At 40.8% G+C, this 22,784-nt stretch overlaps 1 protein-coding gene across 6 annotated transcripts in view; it reads left to right on the forward strand.

The window, feature by feature from the left end:
- The first annotated feature begins 420 nt into the window (after nucleotides 1–420).
- The window catches only part of LOC145447203 (sodium-coupled monocarboxylate transporter 1-like), a 31,486-nt gene continuing 9,122 nt past the window's right edge, over nucleotides 421–22,784 (forward strand). Inside the window, exons 1-8 of one of the 6 annotated variants that reach the window (XM_080325614.1) lie at nucleotides 423–939; nucleotides 2,462–3,784; nucleotides 3,940–4,050; nucleotides 9,784–9,901; nucleotides 9,964–10,031; nucleotides 16,918–17,072; nucleotides 17,223–17,363; nucleotides 21,764–21,985. In XM_080325614.1, coding sequence (XP_080181740.1) covers nucleotides 9,868–9,901; nucleotides 9,964–10,031; nucleotides 16,918–17,072; nucleotides 17,223–17,363; nucleotides 21,764–21,985 — 620 coding nt within the window. In that variant the 5' untranslated portion in view covers nucleotides 423–939; nucleotides 2,462–3,784; nucleotides 3,940–4,050; nucleotides 9,784–9,867. The other 5 variants (XM_080325617.1, XM_080325618.1, XM_080325619.1 and 2 more) reach the window with 5 other exon arrangements.

Genomic DNA, 22,784 nt, shown 5'->3' on the forward strand with positions numbered 1-22,784 from the left:
AGTCTCGAATCTCGCTTGCTTTCATGCCTGCGCTTCTATTACATTGCTGCCTTCAAGCTCAGGTCACTTTATCTCTGAGCTTTTTCCGGGAAGTTGTCGACGAGGAGCTCCGATAAACCTGCAACACGTTAAAGATAGTCCGAGCCGGGGTTCGAATCCACTTCCATGGGTGTTGTAATGGCTATGTTTAACCGACTATTATTCTCCAGAGATCCATCTTAAATTGTTGCACCTATGTTTTACCAAAATGTATGAAAATGACGATATAATTGCATTGAGCGCTGCTGATTACGCAGTGTTTGGTGTTTTGCTTGGATTATCCATGGCGGTTGGAATATTTTTTGCCTATCGGGACAGAAAGAAAAAAGAATCGAAAAACTATCTACTCGGTGACAGGTATGAACGCATTCATTTGTTCGATTACAATGTTACAGATATACTTATTTCCATGGCTGTAATGACTCGAGTCACGATTTCTTGGTGACTCGACTTGACTCGAGTCATTTTTGAAATACGTAAAATGACTCGACTCGACTCGAGTCAATTTATGTATTGACTCGAACCAAGTCATATGACTCGAAACTAGGACGGCCAATACATACATTTCATTGTAACTTCGAAAAATAGTATGGTCACATTGGTCACCACACATTATTGGTATTTTGTCTATTAGCAGGGCTTTGGAGCCGGAGCCGGAGCCTGGAGCCGGAGCCCCGTAGCCGTGCATTTTCACCGGAGCTGGAACCGGAACCGGAGCTCTACATAAAATTCAGCTGGAGCCGGAGCCGGAGCTGGAGCCCGTTATATGAGGAGTAGCTCCGGCTCCGATGTATTTCATAAGATGCTATTATATATGCAACAACCACATCTGCTGATTTATCATAATCGAACAGCAGGCCTGAATTTTGATGCTGTGCACAGCAATGGCGTAGAGCAGTGGTTCCCAACCTTTTTCATCTCGTGCCTCCCTTGGCCGAAATTTTAGCCGAAATTCCCCCCTTAGGATAAATCTGCCCGATGATTAAAAATGGTCATTTTTACCGCGCAAACACCTGTTGACTAAGAGAATAAGACGGGCGGTACCGAGTGTTTGTTTCTAGCATAGTGCTGTAATAACACTTTGTAGACCTCCAAAAACCATATGGTCCTGGTCCCAATCACACAAATTCTGGAAGGCTTGACTCAACAGACCACCACACTTCCATTTGTGTTTTCGGCTTACCATGCACCAATCACTAATATAACTGCTGTGAAAAATCAGTATCCATAAATTTACTGGTCTCGGGATTTTTTTTCTAAAGGATGCGCATGCATTTGGCCAACAATAGTGGTACGTTGATATATAGCAGGGTTGACCAGACTCGAGTCACCATTTTCTGATAACTCGACTTGACTCGAGTCATTTTCTCAAAATACGGAAACGAAACGACTCGACTCGACTCGAGACAGTCTGGGTATTGACTCGACTTGGACTCTAGTCATTGTGCATGACTTGAACCAAGTCATATGACTCAAGACCATAAAACGGCCAAGACCGTCTGGTCATTGTAATTTCGAAGAATTCAGTAAAGTGACCCTGTTGGAAGTTGATCCTGGTACTTGACAGTGCGACAAGAAACTGCTCAAAGTGAGGAAAATTGGTATATCATAAATCCAAATCATTAAATATCACCAAACAGTGTTGACTTGAGTGTGACTTGGACTCGTACTCGAGTCATAATACCATGACTCGGACTCGACCGTCAGCTCGGTGACTTGGACTTGGACTTGACTCAATGGTGAATTGAAAATGACTGACTTGACTCGAGTCAAAACTATGAAAGTGAGATTGACTTGTGACTCGGAGCCTCTTGACTGGGTTACAGCCCTGATATATAACATACACGTGATCAGATTCCCTGCAGGAGCTGATTGAAATTTAGGACACCTATTACGTTTCGGCAACATTGCACCAAGTTTACCATGTCTTTTTTCGATCGGGTAGCTGTTCACTAAAAATAAAGCAAGGCTAGCGATCTCTCTGACTTGAATCGATGACGTTGGAATATTTAGTCACAGTCTGAAAATGTTGACTTGAAAATATAAGATAAATACTTTCACTAGAGGCCTTGTTGTGATAGATTCGACACGACATTTACTCGCGTAGGATATATTTGATTGAGAGGCAGTCGCTGGCCTACAAAATTGTCTTGCGAATTGCAGCACATCTGAACTAATTGAAAAAGGGGTGGGGGGATTTGTATGTGAAAAAGAAATTTCAAATAGCATTTGAACATACTTTCAGCAAACAAAAAACAGCCATAAGGAGTATACGTTCGGATATAACTGGTTGACTAAATGACTGTTCGAATATGAACAATTTGGGAAATCCGTTACAATTCTAAAGTCGAATTCCCCCCTAAAAATTGCAAAATTCCTCCCGAGGGGGGAATTCCTCCCTGGTTGGGAACCACTGGCGTAGAGTAAAGTGCGTTCTAGTGCAACTATGATGTTATCGACAATTGACAAGTTTTCATTGTGACGTCGCAAGCCGGCACGGCGGCACCTATGTCTTCGTTGCTACATCGGATGTTACTGACGGCTAACAGACTCTAGACTACTATAGATAACTAACCTATGGATGAATTATAGTAAACTATATAGACCAGGAATGGCAAACCTTTTCGGCTAAAGGGGCATATGCAATTGACGAATGAGTGCGCGGTCCACTAGCCGTGCCAAGCGGGTAAAATTTTCAAAGTTTATAAATAAACTAGGTCAATAATATTATTACTTGAGTATATTGCGGGTCTACTGTATACCGCCCGCTAGGTTCAGTTTGCAAGGACACGACGATTCGGCGTCTGACCACATCGTTATCGAAGGTCTCCGATAATATGCGACAATCATTTTGTGCCTACATTTCACAGTCGACGATCTTTATGCCAGCGCAAACGCGAAAAGACTTTCTCCCGTAATTGCGAGTACAGTTAGACTCAATCGGGTAAATTCGGCTTTTTTTGTCTCATTTTCAGTAGGGTGTAGGCTACCAAGCAAGAAATCGTGTGACTATTAAACACGCGAAGCGTGAAGAAAAATTTCACTACTATTTTAGTTTATTGTAGTGTACGACGATTTACTGAAAATGTGACTGGACCCTGGATCTGCCACTGGGTCGGAACTGATATTTTAGTCATCAACATCCCAAGTGTCGCAGCCAGACTTGTAATTTTTGGTTTGCATTGCAAGTTCACAATCTAAGCAATTCATTTTCGATAATATAATAGGAAATTACCTTGCGGGCCACGCAAAACCCTCTCGCAGGCCACATTTGGCCCGCGGGTTGACCACCCCTGATATAGACAGGCCCATTGGATAATTTCAGAGCCGGAGCCGGAGCTGGAGCCAGAGTAGTGGTAATAATGCGGCTCCGGAGCTGGAGCCGGAGCTAATGTATGATAGAAGAAAGCCCCGGAGCCGGAGCTGGAGCAGTTTAAATTTACGGCTGCTCCAAAGTTCTGTCTATTAGTCCTGATAATTGGAAAATAGGGTCCAAAACTGATAGGGCTGAGGAACATTACGATATTATGAATGCGAATCATTCTATATCTCTCGAGCTGAGTTGAAAAAAGCGGGTTGAACGGGATTGAACTCAAAACTCAACAATGAACACCATGTATCGGACTCAGACTTGAGTAACAACACTATGACTCGGACTCGACGCTCTACTCACTGACTTGGACTCGGACTTGACTCGGTGGTAAATTGAAAATGACTAGACTTGACTCGAGTCAAAACTATAAAGGTGAGAATGACTTTTGACTCGCAACCTTGTAGCTTGGTTACAACCTTGTATTCCACATTATTGCCTCGTGCACGACAGGTCACAAATAATTAGAACATTTGTTGCTACCATAGAGCGAAAGAGTATCGATCACTTTCAAGCATATTTTTTCGCAGAAAAATCGCGTGGTGGGCATCGGCTATATCGTGTTCCTTGTCATTTCTGACCGGCGCAACTGTGATTGGTATTCCATCGGAAATTATGTACAGAGGATCCAGTTATATGTGGTGGGGATGATTCTATATCTGTATATAGGCTCAAATATCCGTCAATAGCCTCGTGCTACAGCGGTAGGTATTCAGAGTCAGACATAGATGTCATGAACTAGACCAAAGGTTCGTAACCCTTTCCCGCCAGCACCCTTTTCAGAAGCTCCAGTGGTCTGATGCCCCCTCCTTAGCATTAACATATTGGATATTTGCATTTGGTTCTATTGAAGTTTCTTCAAATCGAAGCTCGGGAAGTACTCTGAACCAACCAACTTGATTGTGATCGGTTGGTATCGTTTGAAAGAAATTCGACTATGCTGTTTGCTATATATATATTCTTAATTATACTGTAGGGTTACCATACGTCCTCCTTTAGGAGGATTTGTCTCCTTTCCAGGGTTTTTGAAAATGTCCTCCGAGGACGCCCAAATTTCCTCCTTAATGAGATTTTGTCCTTATTTTGAGAATTTTGGTCACATTTACGGCTAAATTCGACTGAGATACCGTATATCAGCACCGAAGTAACGCTCCCGCGGGTATTTCGGGAGCTAAGGAGCTGAGCTGAAAAGTTTCTAAAATATGGTAACCCTATTTTACTACCAATTGTCGCTTAATCGCACAATCGGAATTTAACGAAGTTCGTTTAAAAGTCTCCGAAGCTTTCAAATATAACTTGTCCGAAACAAGTTGTAGGCTTCTGTTAAACAGTTCCGTACAACACTTGGCACATTGTCACGTATGCCCAACCCAGACCAATAACTCATACGATACTATGCAGAAAAATAGGTTTTCAACTACTGAATCAATTTCAAACTTGCTGTTTTATTTCTCTAATTAATGGACAAGGGTCAAACTTCCTGCAAATTTTCTTCAATATCGACACGTGTGCTGAAAGATACTATACCTAGTTCGAAAACTTTTGTTGGACAAAACTATCAAGCGTGACGGAAGTGTGTACTAAAGATATTTTTTCAATTCAATTCTGTTTATTATTAATCTTATCAAATCAATACATCACAGGATTGCGATACAATGAACAGATAGGAAGATGTCGAAGCCACTTGGAATATAGTCTTTGAAATCAGACATAACCAACCTAGGCGTAGCTGAAGTAAAGAGGAGGCATGGAAACTGTCTTGTCTTCGACAATCGACGAGCATGTTCACATTCAAATCAAAAGATAATTCAAACGTACCCGAATGATGCACGTAACGCTCATTTTTCATGAAATACAACAATAACCACTGCATATTCACGGAAACATGTTCTACACATTGTTGGTACATTTTGCGCAACAATTAGGAAATTTGATAAATTTTGTCCAATGCAAATTTGCAAGTATTATTCAGGAATATATAGAACTATTTTCCCATTATAGAATCGTGTGTCCTTTAGAGAATTGCTACGCCATCTACTGTGACGCCATTTTTCTTCAGCGTTTCTCATATCGCCCTTTGTTTCCGCTCCCCTACTGAACTAGATTTTAGAGTTTCGTATTTATTTGATTTTAAAAATATGAGTACGTGGGACGACACACTCCATATGAAGGCAGATCAATATCGACACAAAGAAGAAGTTCGCATAGTTAGCATAGGAACGTCACGTGACGTTATACGTCCGCGTGCGCACGGCCAGAATCGTCCGAGGTCCGCACCATCCACAATACATACACATTCATAGGGTCATCCTTGGAGTACTAACGGCACACGTCATATGAGCTGAGATCTTCTTGCCTATCTACTATAGGAATGGCTTGTCAAGCGCCAGTGAGGTTCGTATTAATATTACGAGGAGTCATTGATCGTTCAACTTAATAGGCTGTTTGTTTGCGCATGAAACAGTAATCGTCTATGTAGCAGTGATTCTTAACCTTTTTTTCACCAGCGCCCCATTTAAAAAATATGAATGGTCCAGCCCCCGTAATAAGCGTTGTGCTAAAGAGGATTTAGTAGAGATAGACGCCGGTCGGTCTTTCTTGGACTTGAATATTGGAGATATTTCGCGTTTGAATCGAGCCCAATGGTCAAATTAACGATATGATAATTATATATACTATTTTCGAGATGAAGTCAAGATTGTTATAACAATTGTCAGGTACAGAATCATACCTGTTCGGTTCATTCGCGATACACACACACACACACACAAACACCGATTCCACCTCTGCGATCGGGGATACGGTGAAGTTGTAATAAGATTTATTTTATTGCTTTGCGAGACTCGTAAATCAACTGAAAATGTGGTGTAGAGTTATAAACCTATGCAGTATATGCTCATACTAAATTTAGTTGTGTACAATAGCGGGAATACTGCATACATATTTATACTTTAAGATGCATAGGCTATACTTAAAACAAAGCAACCAACATTGTATAACTAACAAGTGAGGTTGGGGACGACAATAACACTACACAAAATCATTGTTCATGTAATGACAGGAAATATACTGACAATTTCATTTTGTATTTGTTTTATCATTTTGAGGAGAAGCTTTTAAAGCATCTCTACTGTGCAAAGGGACCTTCCTATGGTACAACACTACCATGGTTTAAGACCGCTTTCCCAGATTTTGACACGCAGTGTGCTTGAAGATATAATACCGGGTTTTATTGAGAACGACCCATATCTGACGCGTTGGATCTAGGAAGACTTTTCTAATCGGAAATTATGCACCTTGAAGCGCACAATCCACATTTTGCGCGAAGGGCAACGAAAAATTTGGATCATTGATAAATTTTGTTAAACGTAAATTTACGACGATATATATGTAAGATATGTAGAACTATAGTAGTATAGACGTATATGTCCTTATGAGAACTACTAAACCATCTATATACTGCTACGACATATTTCTTCGGGGCCCTGATAGAGTCCCAGAAAATCCTGTGGGGCGTCGGCGACAAGGTTGCGAGCAACTGTTCTATTACACTGGTCAACAAAATGAAAAAAAATTGGCAGAACATCTAGGAGCCGTTACCGGGGTTTTCAAGGTTGCTGATTACGAATATCACATTAGTTTTGCCAGATTATCTCTAGAAAAGAAGATATTTATACCCCTAAAAAGCCTAAAATCTCTGGATTTACCCTTGAATATTTCACCTGGTAGGAAGTAAATCTTGAATTTTTCTACTTTTATACTGAGCATGAATAGATAATTGACGATGATGAACACTCATGTCGTTCTCAGTTATACCATCAATATTAACACGAACTGATGCGAGAACTTTCTTTGTTAAAAAAAAAACAGTTTGTCAAGCATAAAAATTGTACTTTTGCACAAAATAAATAAAATAAATTTCTTCTAGCAATTGGTCATTCTACCAGGATGATTCTAAAAATACTCACATGCGTCTCATTTCTTTTCACTTGCAAATGGATAATCTTCCGTAAAGCCAACAAAGTGTGTATACCTAGTATTAGGGATGGTGTGAGCGTGAGGTTCACGTTCGCGTTCTGTGTGTGAAGTGAACCTCAGAAATTTGGAGGTTCACGTTCACAAACGAACCTTGGTAGGTTCTGCACTGTGAACCTTTTTCAATGTAATACAATTTTCACTACATTATAACATCTTTGTATGAAATTTATTGAATTTCAACTGTAAGCCACTCTATGCATGGCGCTGGCAGCATAACAAAATCAACACCAAACTAGCATGCACCTTGCCAATCTCACAAGTTTTACTTGCTTTGTTACATAAGCTTGCTCGAGATATCCAGCTTTCCGCTTGTAAATATTGAGACTCTCTTATTGTATCGTAAAAACCAAATCCGTGCGATATGGGGTGCTGGCTACTGCTGTATAACTTCTTAATGGGGTAATGTCGGTAGCAGGTATAGACACACGTTTTGCACTCTGCTCAATATCAACGTTGCAATACTCGGACGCCGAATTCATTGTCCGGTCTGGTCTAGACCGTTGAGGCGTAAGCTTATATTCCCTTGTAAGTCCTCGTCGAAATTGTTGGCAAAGCGACGGAAGATATTATTGATTTTATGGGATTATTATATCATGTGATTGCCCCAGTTGATGCATTTGGCGACGTTTAAAACGTCAATATGTACTTCCGCATTGTGCCATTAGGTGGACCGAGTCGTCGCGAGGTATCCTGTACATCTGTATACATTCATATAGGCTATCACTTCACTGAAATGTAGGGTTGGAATTAGCAATATGACGCCACGTGACATCATGAGGTTCACGTTCGCGATCACACAGAACCTTTCAAAAAGGTTCGTGTTCACACGAACCTGAACCTTTCAGAGGTTTACACGATCCCTACCTAGTATCCATATCAAACGAGAAGCTTAAATCTGGAATCAATAATTAATCTCTGATTAGAATACGGACTAGGGATTACAATTTCGTATTAAGAATGGTTCTCACTCACTGCATGGAATCCCTTCCAGGATGTAGTAAATAAAATTTTTGGAATATCACAAAGCACCCAACTACATACAGCTGGCCCGAGAATTGGTATCTGCATATGGAATCCTTGAAGCAAGCATGAGCATTAAATCTCACTTCCTGTTTAGTCATCTTGATACATTTTCTGATAATATTGTTGATTAGAGGGAATAGAAAGGGGAAATATTCAACCAATACATCAAAACAACAAAAGAAAGATATCAGTGCTGATGCGACGAATATATTATGGCAGACTATTGTTGGAACCTTTCGAAAAACGGCACTAAATTGCTTACAACCGGAAATAGTAGAAGAACCAATTTTGCTTTGAGATAAGTTAATAATATTATATTCCAACTAATAATTTTGAATTTGAAATAGGTGGTTGACAATAAACTAATTCAATTAGTGCATCGTTATTTGAGTATTTAGGTAAATAGGCTACGTATATACATGATTGAAGTTTATGTATGTAGGCTACGTGATATCCGTGAAAGTCTTCAATTATGATAAATCTAATGCCCCCAAATATAATTCTGTTGATGTATTTTGATCCAACACAGTCTTCCGCTTGTGAAAATAACAAGTAGATTGGATTTCTGAACTTTGTAGAACGACTGAGCCGATTTTTTATCCAGCCCATACAGCGAAAATATAAGATTTTAGTCAAAATACCCACATGGATTATCTCCAAAAATAGAGCAAAATTGAAAACAAGGTCATAGTCGGAATCGTTGCCCTTCAAAACCCTCAAAACCACTCTTATACTTGGTCTGCCTAAAAATATGTGTTGACCAGTGTTATCTGGTGGATTTGGAGGATTCCTTAGTCATCATTAATATTCCGTTATCGATGTCAGTTACGAGATTGGACGGCTTTTCAGTTACACATTCTGGCTATTTAGCGTGAATTTCATTTCATTGGATGGGACTTGACAGCACCGCAGTCAAATGCTCGTTGCTGCAAGTGGTGGTTATGACTACTGACTGCCCAGAGCTAAAGCCGACGCCAGAGTACTGGTATAGTTGAGTTCGAAGGCTGGAGATAATCTATTAGAACAGAAGAATCTGGAGCTGGAACAAATATATCATAAAAGTGAACTCCGGAGCAGAAGCTGGAGTAATTAAAAATTTCAGCATGCTTCAACGCCGGGTGCATGTGATGAGTCACGCTTTCCGAGCTCAGCGCATGAACGTATCAAATTCGTTCTAGGTGATACTGATGAAATTGCAACAGAAAGGAAAAATTGAAATGGTTTGTGGCACAGGCAAATGTATAACTAACTATTGAGTGCTTTTTTAGAATAATGCACAGACTTTCTGGTTTGAATGATAACAATGATTTCAGTACTATGGAGTCAGATTTGGAAAGTATGCTCGGTATGTGGCGACTGTCATATACATTTTACAAACTATAGCTTATAACGGGGTCATGATCTACGCCCCCGCTATCGCCTTGAGCGCAGGTAAGATTAAATTGGAGTAACTATTCTGAGGATGTATCTAATCCATCATTACGAATTAACAGTTTCAGACTTTTCGGAGATCGCCGCGGTTCTGTCCATTGGTATCGTCTGCACTCTTTACACAACTCTGGTACGTTATCGCTTATGTAACTCCCCCTGTTTTAGAGCCATGGTGACTCCGGAATATCTGGTTTTCAATACCGGTCATGCGTACTGGGTATCGTGCTGAACTATTGAGCTGAGGTAGAAGAGGAAGTGAGGAAGTCGTTCTGTTTAAGGTCTAGCGTTTACTGGAAGGGATTGCTGTATTGTGTCTAGTGGTTGATGTATCAAGTCTTGGATTGGCTTGGAGCATAATGTCCTACAGTGGTGCGGACACAACCGAATTGCAGGGCTCACTGCGATTGGATTAGGCCAGTGGATCTCAACTCGATTCCGCGGAGCACTAGTGTGCCAATTGGACTGATCAGAGGTGCCTCGAGAGAATGTGATAAACAAGGTCGGCGTACCATCAAAAATTAAGGAATCCAAGTTCTGACTGTGGCATAGTCGACGGTTCTATTATCTATATCCGTTAAACACACATAATGTATAATGCGATGTGACGAACAGATATAAAAAAATGTCGAAACAACCAAGTACAGTATATCAATCAGGCATCATCTTAACCTACTGCCAATGCCCAATGTAGCGGTGTTCGATCTTGATCTACCTTGTCGTAGGCTTCCTCCCTCTTTTCATTCTCTTCCTTGAATTCGAGCCTTTGTTGTAAGTCCGGTATAACCTCATAGCGACTTACGGGAGGAGAATCTCAGATCAACCTACGACGCTTCGGAACGTGCTAATGCCAAGAATCAAGCCAACTCACCTACACCGAAGCATTTCCGAAGGCCATAAGTCACGACTAAACAAAAGGTCATCACTCTTGTAATTGGGCTGTGATTTGCAGGTCTGGTAGAAGTGTTTACCTGTTTACTAGTCTTTGCCAACAGAACCTCGTGGCGAACAATGACATGCGTCATAAGAATATTTATTTTCTTCTCCTAATCATCATCTTGTCAAATCTTGCACTAAGGTTATTGCTGATATTGCTCATTTTGATTCATCAGACGCTAATTTATAGCACGACCCACTTTCGTTGCAGGATTCTAGTAGAACACCACCTTCTTAGATCGGATGGCGCAAAGAAGAAGAGATAAACCTTCAGTACTTAGTAAGGTGTTCTGAAGTCGACCTCGGTCGGACTTTGGACGCGTCACCCGTTGGACGTTGGTATTGCAACGTTGCAACGTAATATGACGCATTGACGCTATCTCGCCAGCCAGGATACTTGAAGTGCTAGAGGGGGTACCGCGAACTATTTTCCCGTTCAGAGGATGCCGCAAGCTAAAAAAAAGGTTGAGAACCACTGGGTTACGTCATACTTTCCATTTGACGAAAGACAATTTACAACACTATTTAGCAGTGCTAGGAACAAGTCACTACCTTCGAGTTACAAGTCATCTCGAGTCATTGCACATTTTGACTCAAATCACGAGTCAAGTTACAATTCAAGTCAAGCTGCCTTTTCGAAGTACAAGGCATGATTAGGCTACGTCATTGCATTTTGTTAGCTGTTAGAAATACACATTGAGTGGCCATTTATTTTGAATCTAGGAACGAATATAGCGTTAAACAAGCAAAAAGGCGTTTTATCGCTCATACACGTAGAACGGCTAAACTACGTATGTAACTGTATAGTATAGCCTTAGTTTGTAATCATCAGCCAAAATGGAGAATATAATGCGACACCTTAAAACATGGCTTCTGAAAGTATGGGTAGCGACCCAAACATGGGTCACGAAGGGTGACTTGAGTACCGAGCGCCCCAGAGCGAACTTCTAATATATTGGTAATATTTGCTGAGTGGGGGTGTAACTGCCGCACCAAAAGCGTTTTTTTAAATACGCATAGCTTACATAAATGAGTCGATCTGTGAAAGAACGGTATATGTTCCTAATATCGCTTAATGCTGTATGAGATCGTAGGGATGCTTTAGTCTAGGCAGTGGTTCTCAACCGTTTTGGCTTCGCGGACCCCTTTTGACCGTCACGGACCCGCGCGGACCCCCTAAAGTTTTAGCTCAATTTTAGCTCTATTATGGTGCAACCTTCATCTGTCTTGTGCAAATATGAACTGTAGGCTTGTGATAAACAGCAAAATAGTGTTTTTTCTTGAAGATAACATCATACTATTTACGTAGAAATTAGTGGACTTTTATTATTTCAAAGCTAATTTTGCTGCTGTACTTCTTGAAGTACGTGGTCGTGTCTTGGAAATCCGCGTCTTCGTTTTGATATGAACGAGGAGTGCCGAAAACCATTTCCGCAAAGATAGATGGAAGCTAATGCAATATTTACGTATAACGCTTCCGACGATACTTTTGGTGTGATCGCAACATTTATGGCACCAAAATGAAGAAACACATATTTAATGAACATATCACGTCCAGCATCTAGCGCAGGGACGGGCAACATACGGACCGCGGGCCGGAATCGGCCCGTGACGGCATTTTGATCGACCCGCAGAGAGATTCTACCGTCAAAGTGAAATCCTAATCTAAAAGTATAGACAAATATTATGCTCCAGAGCATGGATCCAAGTTTTCCAACCAGAGACTGTCATGAAACGACTTGTTCTGTTCGGGTTAAATATATATTTACGAGCAAACATTTTCGACCATGAACAATTGAACATTAACAAGACAAGGCTGCATACCAATAAAACTCGTGATATGAATTTCAGGGTTGGAGCGTAATGTTTGATAGCAACGAAACACTCCATGTACATCAAAAAATCAGCCTTGTCGATAGGGCATCCGCAATAAGAATGCGCCACATGTGATAGCCGAGCTTTAAGAGCAGGTATATCATTGTCAGATTAATGACGAGTGTCAGCCGAAAATATTCGGGTTCATTTCAATATGAATATACTATTCAATTTTATATTAAAGCTCTGTACCTCCAAGAAGCTGTTCCCTGTTTTGAGACAAATTATGGAAATACTTCTGATTTTTTTTATTTCAAACGACTGTTCACTAACTTGATGAGACTGACAACTTCAAATCGAGAAGGATTCGTAGACATTACGAAGTCACCCTGATTGACGCTACTATCTCCATATTTTTATTTTTTCCACAAACCCCTACAAAACGTCTCTAAAGAGCAATATGTTTGTATGAGCAGGTTATTGTAAAATTGGCAATGAAAATGAGTTTCCACACTACCATAGTCCATGTCAGACGATTAATACGATGATATGAGTCATGAGGTTTTAGCAGTTGTGGTGCGAAACTGCCTCATGCTTTCTCAAATTGAAAAATAAAATAAAAATCAGGTTATCAACTATTTTAAAAATTTAGAGGTCTCGCGGACCCCCTGAAATTGCTTCGCGGACCCCTAGGGGTCCGCGGACCCCCGGTTGAGAACCACTGGTCTAGAGATACACGACGTGTGAGACCATTATGACATAGTTCTTTCGGGGGTCACCATGTCCACGCGAGTATAGCCCACACTGAAGACATGAAATTTCGACAAGCATGTGGCTGTACAAAGTAAGGTGTCATAAAATCGGCTGTGCCATAAACTTAAATTTGGGTCGCGGTCTAAAAAGTTGAAGACCCACTGCCTTAGAAAGTAGAAACCAATTGATATGATATGATGCAATACACTATCCATCTACACATCTATGAGATAGAATTCAAGCCTGCGCTGATAGTTGACTAGTAATATAAACTGATAAACAATATTCGAAGTCAAATTTAATTTAAAAGAGGTTTGGTTAAGGTGAGAACCGAGCACAATGAGAACTGAGCAGTTTATTGAAAAGAGATAGATTTTTTGTATTAGATCAGTGCTCTTCCACCGGGGTTTTCGTACACCCTTGGGTGTACCAGAATTTGCAAAGGGTGTACCACTCGGATGGGGTGTACAGGGGTGTACCAGATCCGAATTATAATGAGCCGATGACTAGCTATCACAAAGGCAGGTTTATGCGTCAGTACAGGTTGACGCACAGGTTAATGAGCAATATGGTAAGATGTTATCTCAAGTGTAATACTGTATACCGCTAGATTGTGATGTCATAAGAAAAGATTTCTCCTATTCATTTAGCCATCGTCAATGGACCAATGGTTCCGTTTGGTGTTGGAAAGAATGCAGTTAACAAACATGTGTTCAGCTAGCGATTTGTCTATTGGTGATTCTTGAGGAAACCGCCGCGGTAGCTCTTCGTCTTGAATCTTCTTGAATCGGTACTTCCTACCCCACGTTAATAAATACCGCAATGCACATAAATGAAGTGACGTAGCCAGGCAGGGTTGAAACGGCTTCCATGTGGAAATCGAAACCCTGTTGTTTTAAAATGCCGATTTTATGTCCAATATTTCGCCATACATTTGCAATTCAGTATTCTGTTATTAGTGATGCAAATTAGCGACAATCGACTGTGTATAGCGGCATACGATCTGAGGTTACTGACATCTCTTGCAGCCCGTGTGCTACTATCGACTATGTGTGGGGCAGGCCTGATACGCAATAGGCTGGTTCGCCTGCTGTCATCGCTGGTCTGAATTGCCGCTTCTGCAGCAGTAGCTTTACCTAATCTCTCCCAAATACTGTTAGTTACATTTAGGTTGATTATCGTTCATAATGTCATGCTGTTTTGGGGCTGACATGAAATAAATTCCAATTTGTGTGGCGGGCGGCCTAACTGGCTGCGAATAGACTCTGAATCCCGTGCTTGATTTGAGCGAATACTAAAACACTTTTTAAAATTACGGAGTATCAAAATCTGAGTCAAAAAGCGATTAGGATTCTTGTTCGCATGCCTACGACATATCTTTGCGAGCATGGATTGTCTGCACCGTTTGTTCAAATTAAATCGAAAAAAAAGAAATTGCATCAAGTATGTTGATTGGGGCTCTTCAAAAATGACTTTTTTTCTCAAATCGTACTGGCTACTTGATAAAATTGTTAGGTTACCTAATTTATGCCTACACACAAAATTTGGTTCAATTCCAGCCAGTAACCGCTTTGCTACAGGAGAAGAAAGTTTCTATTTATTATATAAAAATAAATAATAAAAAATTTGAAAATTTTCTGTTCGCCCCATGAGAGTGTTAGGCTGGCTATAGAAACGATGCTCACCAAATTTGGTTCAATTCCAACCAGTGGAAGCGGAGTTATTGTCGTCGAAAAATTTTGATTTGAATAAAATAGTATTTACGGTGAGCACAACTATAATAAATAAACAAAGAATCGGTCACCGTAAATACTATTTTATTCAAATCCAAAATTTTCGACGGCAATAACTCCGCTTCCACTGGTTGGAATTGAACCAAATTTGGTGAGCATCGTTTCTATAGACAGCCTAACACTTTCATGAGGTGAACAGAAAATTTTCAAATTTTTCATTATTTATTTTTATATAATAAATAGAAACTTTCTTCTCCTGTAGCAAAGCGGTTACTGGCTGGAATTGAACCAAATTTTGCGTGTAGGCTTGAATTAGGTAACCTAACAATTTTATCAAGTAGCCAGTACGATTTGAGAAAAAAAGTCATTTTTGAAGAGCCCTAATGTTGATATGCTTATGAGAGGAGCACTCGAAAAAAGGCTACTGCCTAACTTCGCGCAGCTGGCAGACGAAATACAGCAGCAACGGTCGCATTGAATGTCTGGCATTATTTTGTAGTGCAGTATTTTGTATTTGTAAGTATAGTGGTCCACAAATTACATTTTCATCAATTACAAACGCCACAAGATTGCGAGTAGTCTTTTAATGAGATCCCTTGGCCTAGAGACAATTTAGATAAAAAAAAACATGAACAACACATGTATTTTAACGTGACAGAACAGACATGTGTCGTTACGCTTTATCGATATATTAGATAGCACGGTAATCTCGAGCCCTAATTAGTAGGGCTGGGCAAAATCGAGTACCTGAGTGATTCGATTCTGAATCACGTAATATGCTTCGACCCGAGTAGAGTAATCGAGTATCATTCATTATGACGTCATACCAGAATCTGATATGTCAAAGCTCAAATATGTACCTTTTATGCGGCCACACAAATAACATAATGCGTGTTATCCATCACATTAAAGATGCTTTTGTATTTTCTCGACCATGCCGATTTCATTGCACTTGGTGACAATGTTTCGGAATGATCATGACTTCGGAAATGTGCTATTCCCAGTAACGTTTGTAGCTTTGTACTATATGTTTCGTATGCTACGATACGGGCAATCAAGGTTTCAAGGCTCCAACAGTGAAAATTACTATCGAAACTATAATTCTCGTTGATAAATTAACTTTCAGTGGTGAAGAGCGTATCATTTCAGTACTCGAAAATATCGTATTTTACTACTCGACTCGAATCATTAAAATTAATACTCGAATCATTGTGCCCAGCCCTACTAATTAGTATTTAGCAGTTCCTATAGCTTGCTAATCCTTATGATACTTAGGCCATTACCGACTTGGGTGTTTTATATGAACAGGGGTGTACGAGTTTTGAGCAAACGGTAAAAGGGTGTACCACGTCAAAAAAGGTTGAAGAGCACTGTATTAGATTACTTTACTACACTAGTTTACGTCATCGTAAGCTCCGATCACTTCGTTTGCATTCAATTTATTTGTGATAAAGCAACGGAGGATCAGTAAAACGCACAATCATTGAATGATGCGGATCACACCAGCGCATCGCGAACAATCAGAACATATGCAAGTTACAGTGATGTTTATCGACACCGATTACTTGATGACTTGATAGAAATTGGTATTAATCAAAAGCCACCGCCGTACTGATTACAAAAATATAAATTTTATCAAACCACCCTCGAAGTATGTATTGTGATGTAGTTTTGCATGTTGCCGCAACATTGCCGTCTGTAATAACGATGCCGCATCTCATAGCAAGTGGTAATGAAATATAAAAAGCATCTGGTATCCTAACGTTTTTTTTTCATATCCAGGGCGGATTGAAAGCTGTAATCTGGACGGACGTTATTCAAGGCCTTCTTCTCATAATAATGGTGTTCGTTGTGATTTTCGGAGCTGCAGGTGCGGTGGGTGGCATTGGTAGATGTCTAGACATCGCTTGGGCGGGGGATCGCATAGATTTCAATCAGTAAGTTCATTTCAGCTAATCAGTAAGCTAATCGTAACGCTCTCAATGCAATATATATCTACACAGATTTTAAAAGTATTAGACAGCGGTGGATTACTCTTGTGAGGAATATTACGCTACAAATCAATTTGATGTAGGTAATTTTTTCAGCTTCGAGTTTGATCCACGATATCGCATCACGTTCTGGTCAACCGTGTTTGGATTAGGCATCGTATGGACGAACATTACATCAACAAACCAAGCAGTCGTCCAGCGATTTTTATGCTGCCGTTCGATTAAGGAAGGAAAAATGTAATTAATCTACATACTGATTGCATAATCGGGAACACTGAATGTGCGTGGTTTGTAAGACAGCCAGCAATATTTGACGTTGGAGTGCGCTAATAGCTCCGTTGTAAAATAGTGCATACAACCTGTCTTCGGCAGAACTGATCAGCTCGTAACTGACCTCTAAAGTCCAGATACAGTGGATCTCCCGTAGCATGAGTAGCACTAAACCAGTGGTTCCCAAAGTGGGCGCCAGCGCCCCCTGGGGGTGTTCGTGAGTGTGAAGGGGGCGCTGGCCATGAAATGGGCGATTGAGGGGCGCTAGCTGTAAAATTGGGCGTTAGCGGGGCGCTGAGTGCAAATGGGGGTTGTGTAGGATTAGAAGGCAACTGCTGTCTAGTGTTGAAACGATTGATAAATACAGCAGATAAATTCGCAGTAAAAATGCAGAATCGATGCATTCGAGGCAATTTAGGGTCACCGTCTATTTATTCAGCTGTAACGGAAAAGACCATCGTTACTTGGTAATTTGATCCTGCCAATCGATGGAATAATTTCGCACTCCACAGTATCCCTGAAAAGCGTGGTTCATTATGTGCTGTGAGAACTACGATAAAGGTGAAAATGGCACTGTCCAGAATCAAGCCCGTGATATTTCACCGAGATTTTTCGACACGTGAACTGTTCCAATTTTCAAGTTCGCTTGAGCTACAGGCCCAGCTCGAATATCCGATTTTGACGGAGAAACATAAATCAATCATTTCAGAAAATTGCACGAGGATATGGTGATTTGATTCCAGAATATATTCCGATTAGAAATTCCTCACGGAATAATCAATCCATTTTGTGAAGTTTCCGAGCATGAAATGATTGAAGAGCTGATTACATTGTAGTGTAAAACAATTTTGAGTTCAACCGAAACTTCAATATCTCCAATCAATCGTTCTGGATACACAATTGAATCAAATAGAAATACTTTCACCGGAGTCGGGTTGACTTTTTCGTCGTTACCCTTCCCCGCTCATATTTGATGGGACGTGTTTTCAGCGCTGTGACAAAGTTTCTAACACACAGTAGAAACCGACTTGAAAGTAGCGGAAGTGGACACTGGACATTTTAGAATGAGATGGTTTTTACATCAAAACTTAAACCCAAGATGACGACGATGATGATAATAATAATAATAATAATACACCAGCTTCATCCATCTCATTATTAGCTGTAATAAATGCGGAAAACCCTTCGTTTTGTGATTTAGGCGTGGTGAGGGGGGTGTCGGGGTGGGGCTGGCACTTTGTTCGTTGTTCAGGGGGAGGGATAGCTGGAAAAATGTTTGTGAAACACGGAACTAAACTGTCTTTAGCGTTAATATCAGTTCTTTAGCAAGATTGGACTGAAATATCTGATGTGAGTAACGAGCGATTTCTAACAGACCGTTAAAGTCCAGACACATTGCAATTCCCTTAGCTTGTATTGCGAATATGGATTAACTAACTGGTCTGCAACGGATCATTAAAATATACGCTGACAATTACTCTACGTTATTGGAACGCTAGACGAAAGGTGACGCGAGAACCCTGATTACTGCAGGGTTGTAATGACTCGAGTCATGACTCGACTCGAGTCCGACTCGAGTCACAATTTTCAGATGACTCGACTTGACTCGAGTCATTATTTCAAAATACGGAAATGACTCGACTCGACTCGAGTCAATCAGTGTATTGACTCGACTTGGACTCGAGTCATTGCGCATGACTCGAACCAAGTCATATGACTCGACACTCAGTCGGCCAAGACCGACATTTCATTGTAATTTCGAAGAATTGTAAAGCTACCACCATGTTGAGATTCCGTCTATTGGTACTGGTACTTCAAAATGCGACCAGAAACTGCTAAAAGTGAGGAAAATTAGTATATTATAAATGCGAACCATTCGATATCACCAAACAGAGTTATAAAGTTGGTTTCAACAAGATTTTAACCTGAAATTAAGCAGTCAACATCATGACTAGGACTCGGACTCGAGTCATAATACCATGACTCGGACTCGACCCTCTGCTCGATGACTTGGACTCGGACTTGACTCGGTGGCGAATCGAAAATGACTCGACTTGACTCGAGTTAAAACTATAAAAGTGAGATTGACTTGTGACTTGGAGCTTTGTGAATTGGTTACAACCCTGGATTACTGTAAGATATCTACGTCTATAAAGCCGAAAACGTAGGTCCTGTTTCTTCTCTCGTCGGATGAAAGTGGGTTTATCGCAGGGGTATCAAACATGCGGCCAGCGGGCTGCATCCGGCCCGCGAAACAATTCATAGTAGGTTGAAAAATGCTTGAGATTTTTGTTAGGAAATAATTCTATTAAATAATCGCTCAAGAAAGCAAATGTCGAGCATGATCATAGGCCACGACTGCGATGTGGCGATTTCACTCTAGTTACCATTTCGTAGATGTCGGTGACATTAACATCTAATTTTGAGAAAGCCAAAAAGTCAACACTAGGTTCAGAGCTTTATAGAAAAATCCACCAAAAACCAGTTATTCACAGAACCGTTATATGCAGGTTAGATTAGGGTTGCGAAACATCCGGAATTTCCCGGACATGTCCGGGATTTCACTGTTCAAACTAGCGTCCAGGAGGAATTTCTAAAATATGCCAAATGTCCGGAATTTTGACGTAGACTCATAATTTTTTTTCGTTCAGCATAAAAACAATATTGTTTGGGAATATTTATGCTGATGTATGATATTTTTCTTCGCGCCGCGCGCGATTTACTATCACATTTATTGATTTTAATATGGAGACTACAACCCTCGAAAAAACTGCCATAAATATAAATAAAAACGACCTTCATTTACAGGAATAAGCCAAATTGTAATCGCAAATATAGGAGAACGGTATATTCCTAGAGATCGTTAAGGCCGTTTAAATGCTTTATTAAAAGATAGTGGTTTCGAACAGGCGGGGTCGTTTGCCTTTATTCTGGGGTTTGCGAATATGTTGAACGTAATCAGCTTCCAAAATAGCCCGCGAGTAAGTCTGGGCAAAGGTGCTGACTTCTTTTAGTAATCAGCTCGTAAAATTTTGATCTGGGCCACGGAACATTTTCAAATTGGAGATGGAGTCGCGACCATAAAAGGTTGGAAACCACTAGATGTGGGGTGTTTATAAAGCTCCGTGTGGCGCACCGGCATAAGGCTGATTAACAATCTTATCGGTAGGACATGAACATGACTTAACGATGTGCAATTACGCTCCCAGTTTTTTCGAACTCATCATCCTCCACCAGCACTACCGCTAACTCTGATCATGTGGGCGGAGAGTAGTATCTATATAGTAATATATGGAGCGACCAATATTATTGACAGAATTCATTCAAATAATTTAACGACCAGATGCATATAGAAACCAGATTCATATAGCAAGCACCCCCCCCCCTTCAGAAGTTGCATCGTTTACCCTATAGTGTGGGCGGCATGGGGCTGAAAACATGTGCTTTCGGTCCCGGTTACACAACACACAGCCACATACTCCTGAGCCGGACCGTGACCACCTCTGGTCGATGAGCAAAGCTTTGCTGATGTGACGTCATAACTCATTTTGAAATCCACTAGTGGGCGCTAAAGAGTGTCCGGAATTTGGGTTGCTGAAATATGGTAACCCTAGGTTAGATGCAAATAATATTCATTACAAAAATATAATTCAAATATCTGTGGTCTCAAAGCTCTAGAATTTCTTACTCTCGGCTTTCAGACACACCCGAATCGTGATTCAATATTAACAATAAATCAAATTCCAACGTCCGCGTTTACAGTGAAATCTATTGTCTTCCTCACAAGGCATGCGCGTGGCCAATGCCGGATTACAACTAAAACGATACCATATAGAAATATCCCAACTTATATCCACGTTGTTAGCGCCACTGTTTTAGCAGTTCCTGACTGTCGCCAATCGGTAAATCATTGCATTTAGTCAATTCCATTATTTGTGAATAAATAGAATTCTGGAATGGAATCCATATGATCCATGATAAAATGTAATATAGTATTGCGTAGCCTATGTATAGGCTTCAAAATAAAGTATTGAAGTATTCACCGGCATCAGGTAACATTTTATAACCAGTTAACTATTCCGGCCCGCGAGCGATTTGTAAGTTTGAATCCGGCCCGCGACGCAATTTTAGTTTGACACCCCTGGTCCAGCGTGACCAACTCACTCGCGTTGGTGAACGACCGTGACACAACTGGTTGCTCATGCTCAGTTGTTGACGCAGCTCCAACAAAAATATGGCGCACACTCAGCGAAGAGTGTTTATTTAAACCCACGTGTACCACCCCTGCTATACGGGTGTGAATTTACACCCATGGCACACGAAACCACGACTTACCTCAGACTTGTACTATATATAACTTTATACAGGGCAATTTACGGAACGATTCCACTCAATCTCATCCTAACCGGATTCTGCATGACATTTCTCGGATACATCACGTACGCGTACTTCGCAGACTGTGACCCGTTGGTGCTAAAAACGATTTCAGCTGAAGATCAGGTCCTTCCTCTTATGGTCGTGAGAGTGTTCGCAGCATACCCCGGAGTGGCCGGTCTATTTATCGCTGGGGTGTTCGCGGGAGCATTGAGGTAATGATAAAGACCGGTATATTTTTACTGTAAAAACTTATGGTCGTGCGAGTGTTCGCAGGATACCCCGGTGTGGCCGGTCTTTTTGTCGTTGGTTACTTTTCCGGAGCATTGAGGTAATGATAAAAGCCGGTATCGGGTTACTGTTAAAACATAAAATTCTGACAGGGGTGTGCAACCTGCATGCAGCCCGAAGAGAACGAATGTGTGGCACGCAAAGAAACGTCAGTTTGCAATGGCTTGCGTTCTGTTAAATTAGAAAACTGCTGTTGGATGGTTAAAAGCGTGCAGTTCACATGTTCGACGTGGACTGTCTTGGGGGATTATTTATAACAATTATTTACTAAAAATCCTAACATTTGTTAGCAATGAAGTGGATAATACAAGCCTTTTCCATCTACTCAGAGTTTGTTAGTTTTGAGGTATTCGTGGTGTTTGTCAACTACTCTGGTGATTTACACCAAACGACTTTTCATCATTTTTATTCCGTAGCTGTCGATTTGTAGCACGGCCCAGTTCTAGGTTTAAGAAGACACAACTCACACGGATGAGATGGTGAGAAGGAGCCTAGATAAGCTCCAACACAAAGGTAGGAATTCTGAAGTCGACCTCGGTCGGACTCGAACCAGTTAACCATTGCTGTCGCGGTTGTGGATTATACCAATACGCTATCTCACCACGTATATCCACTCAGAGTTTCTTTGCCTCAGAATTTCTTTGCGGGCCGTATTCGACCCACAGGTCGCAGGTTTCACACCCATGCTCAATAGCAGTCTTTCCGCTAGAATCGTCCATCCCC

This window comes from Botryllus schlosseri, chromosome 9 (assembly GCF_051294905.1).
Source record: "Botryllus schlosseri isolate E-star chromosome 9, Bs_hap1, whole genome shotgun sequence".
Taxonomy (NCBI): Eukaryota; Metazoa; Chordata; class Ascidiacea; order Stolidobranchia; family Styelidae; genus Botryllus; species Botryllus schlosseri.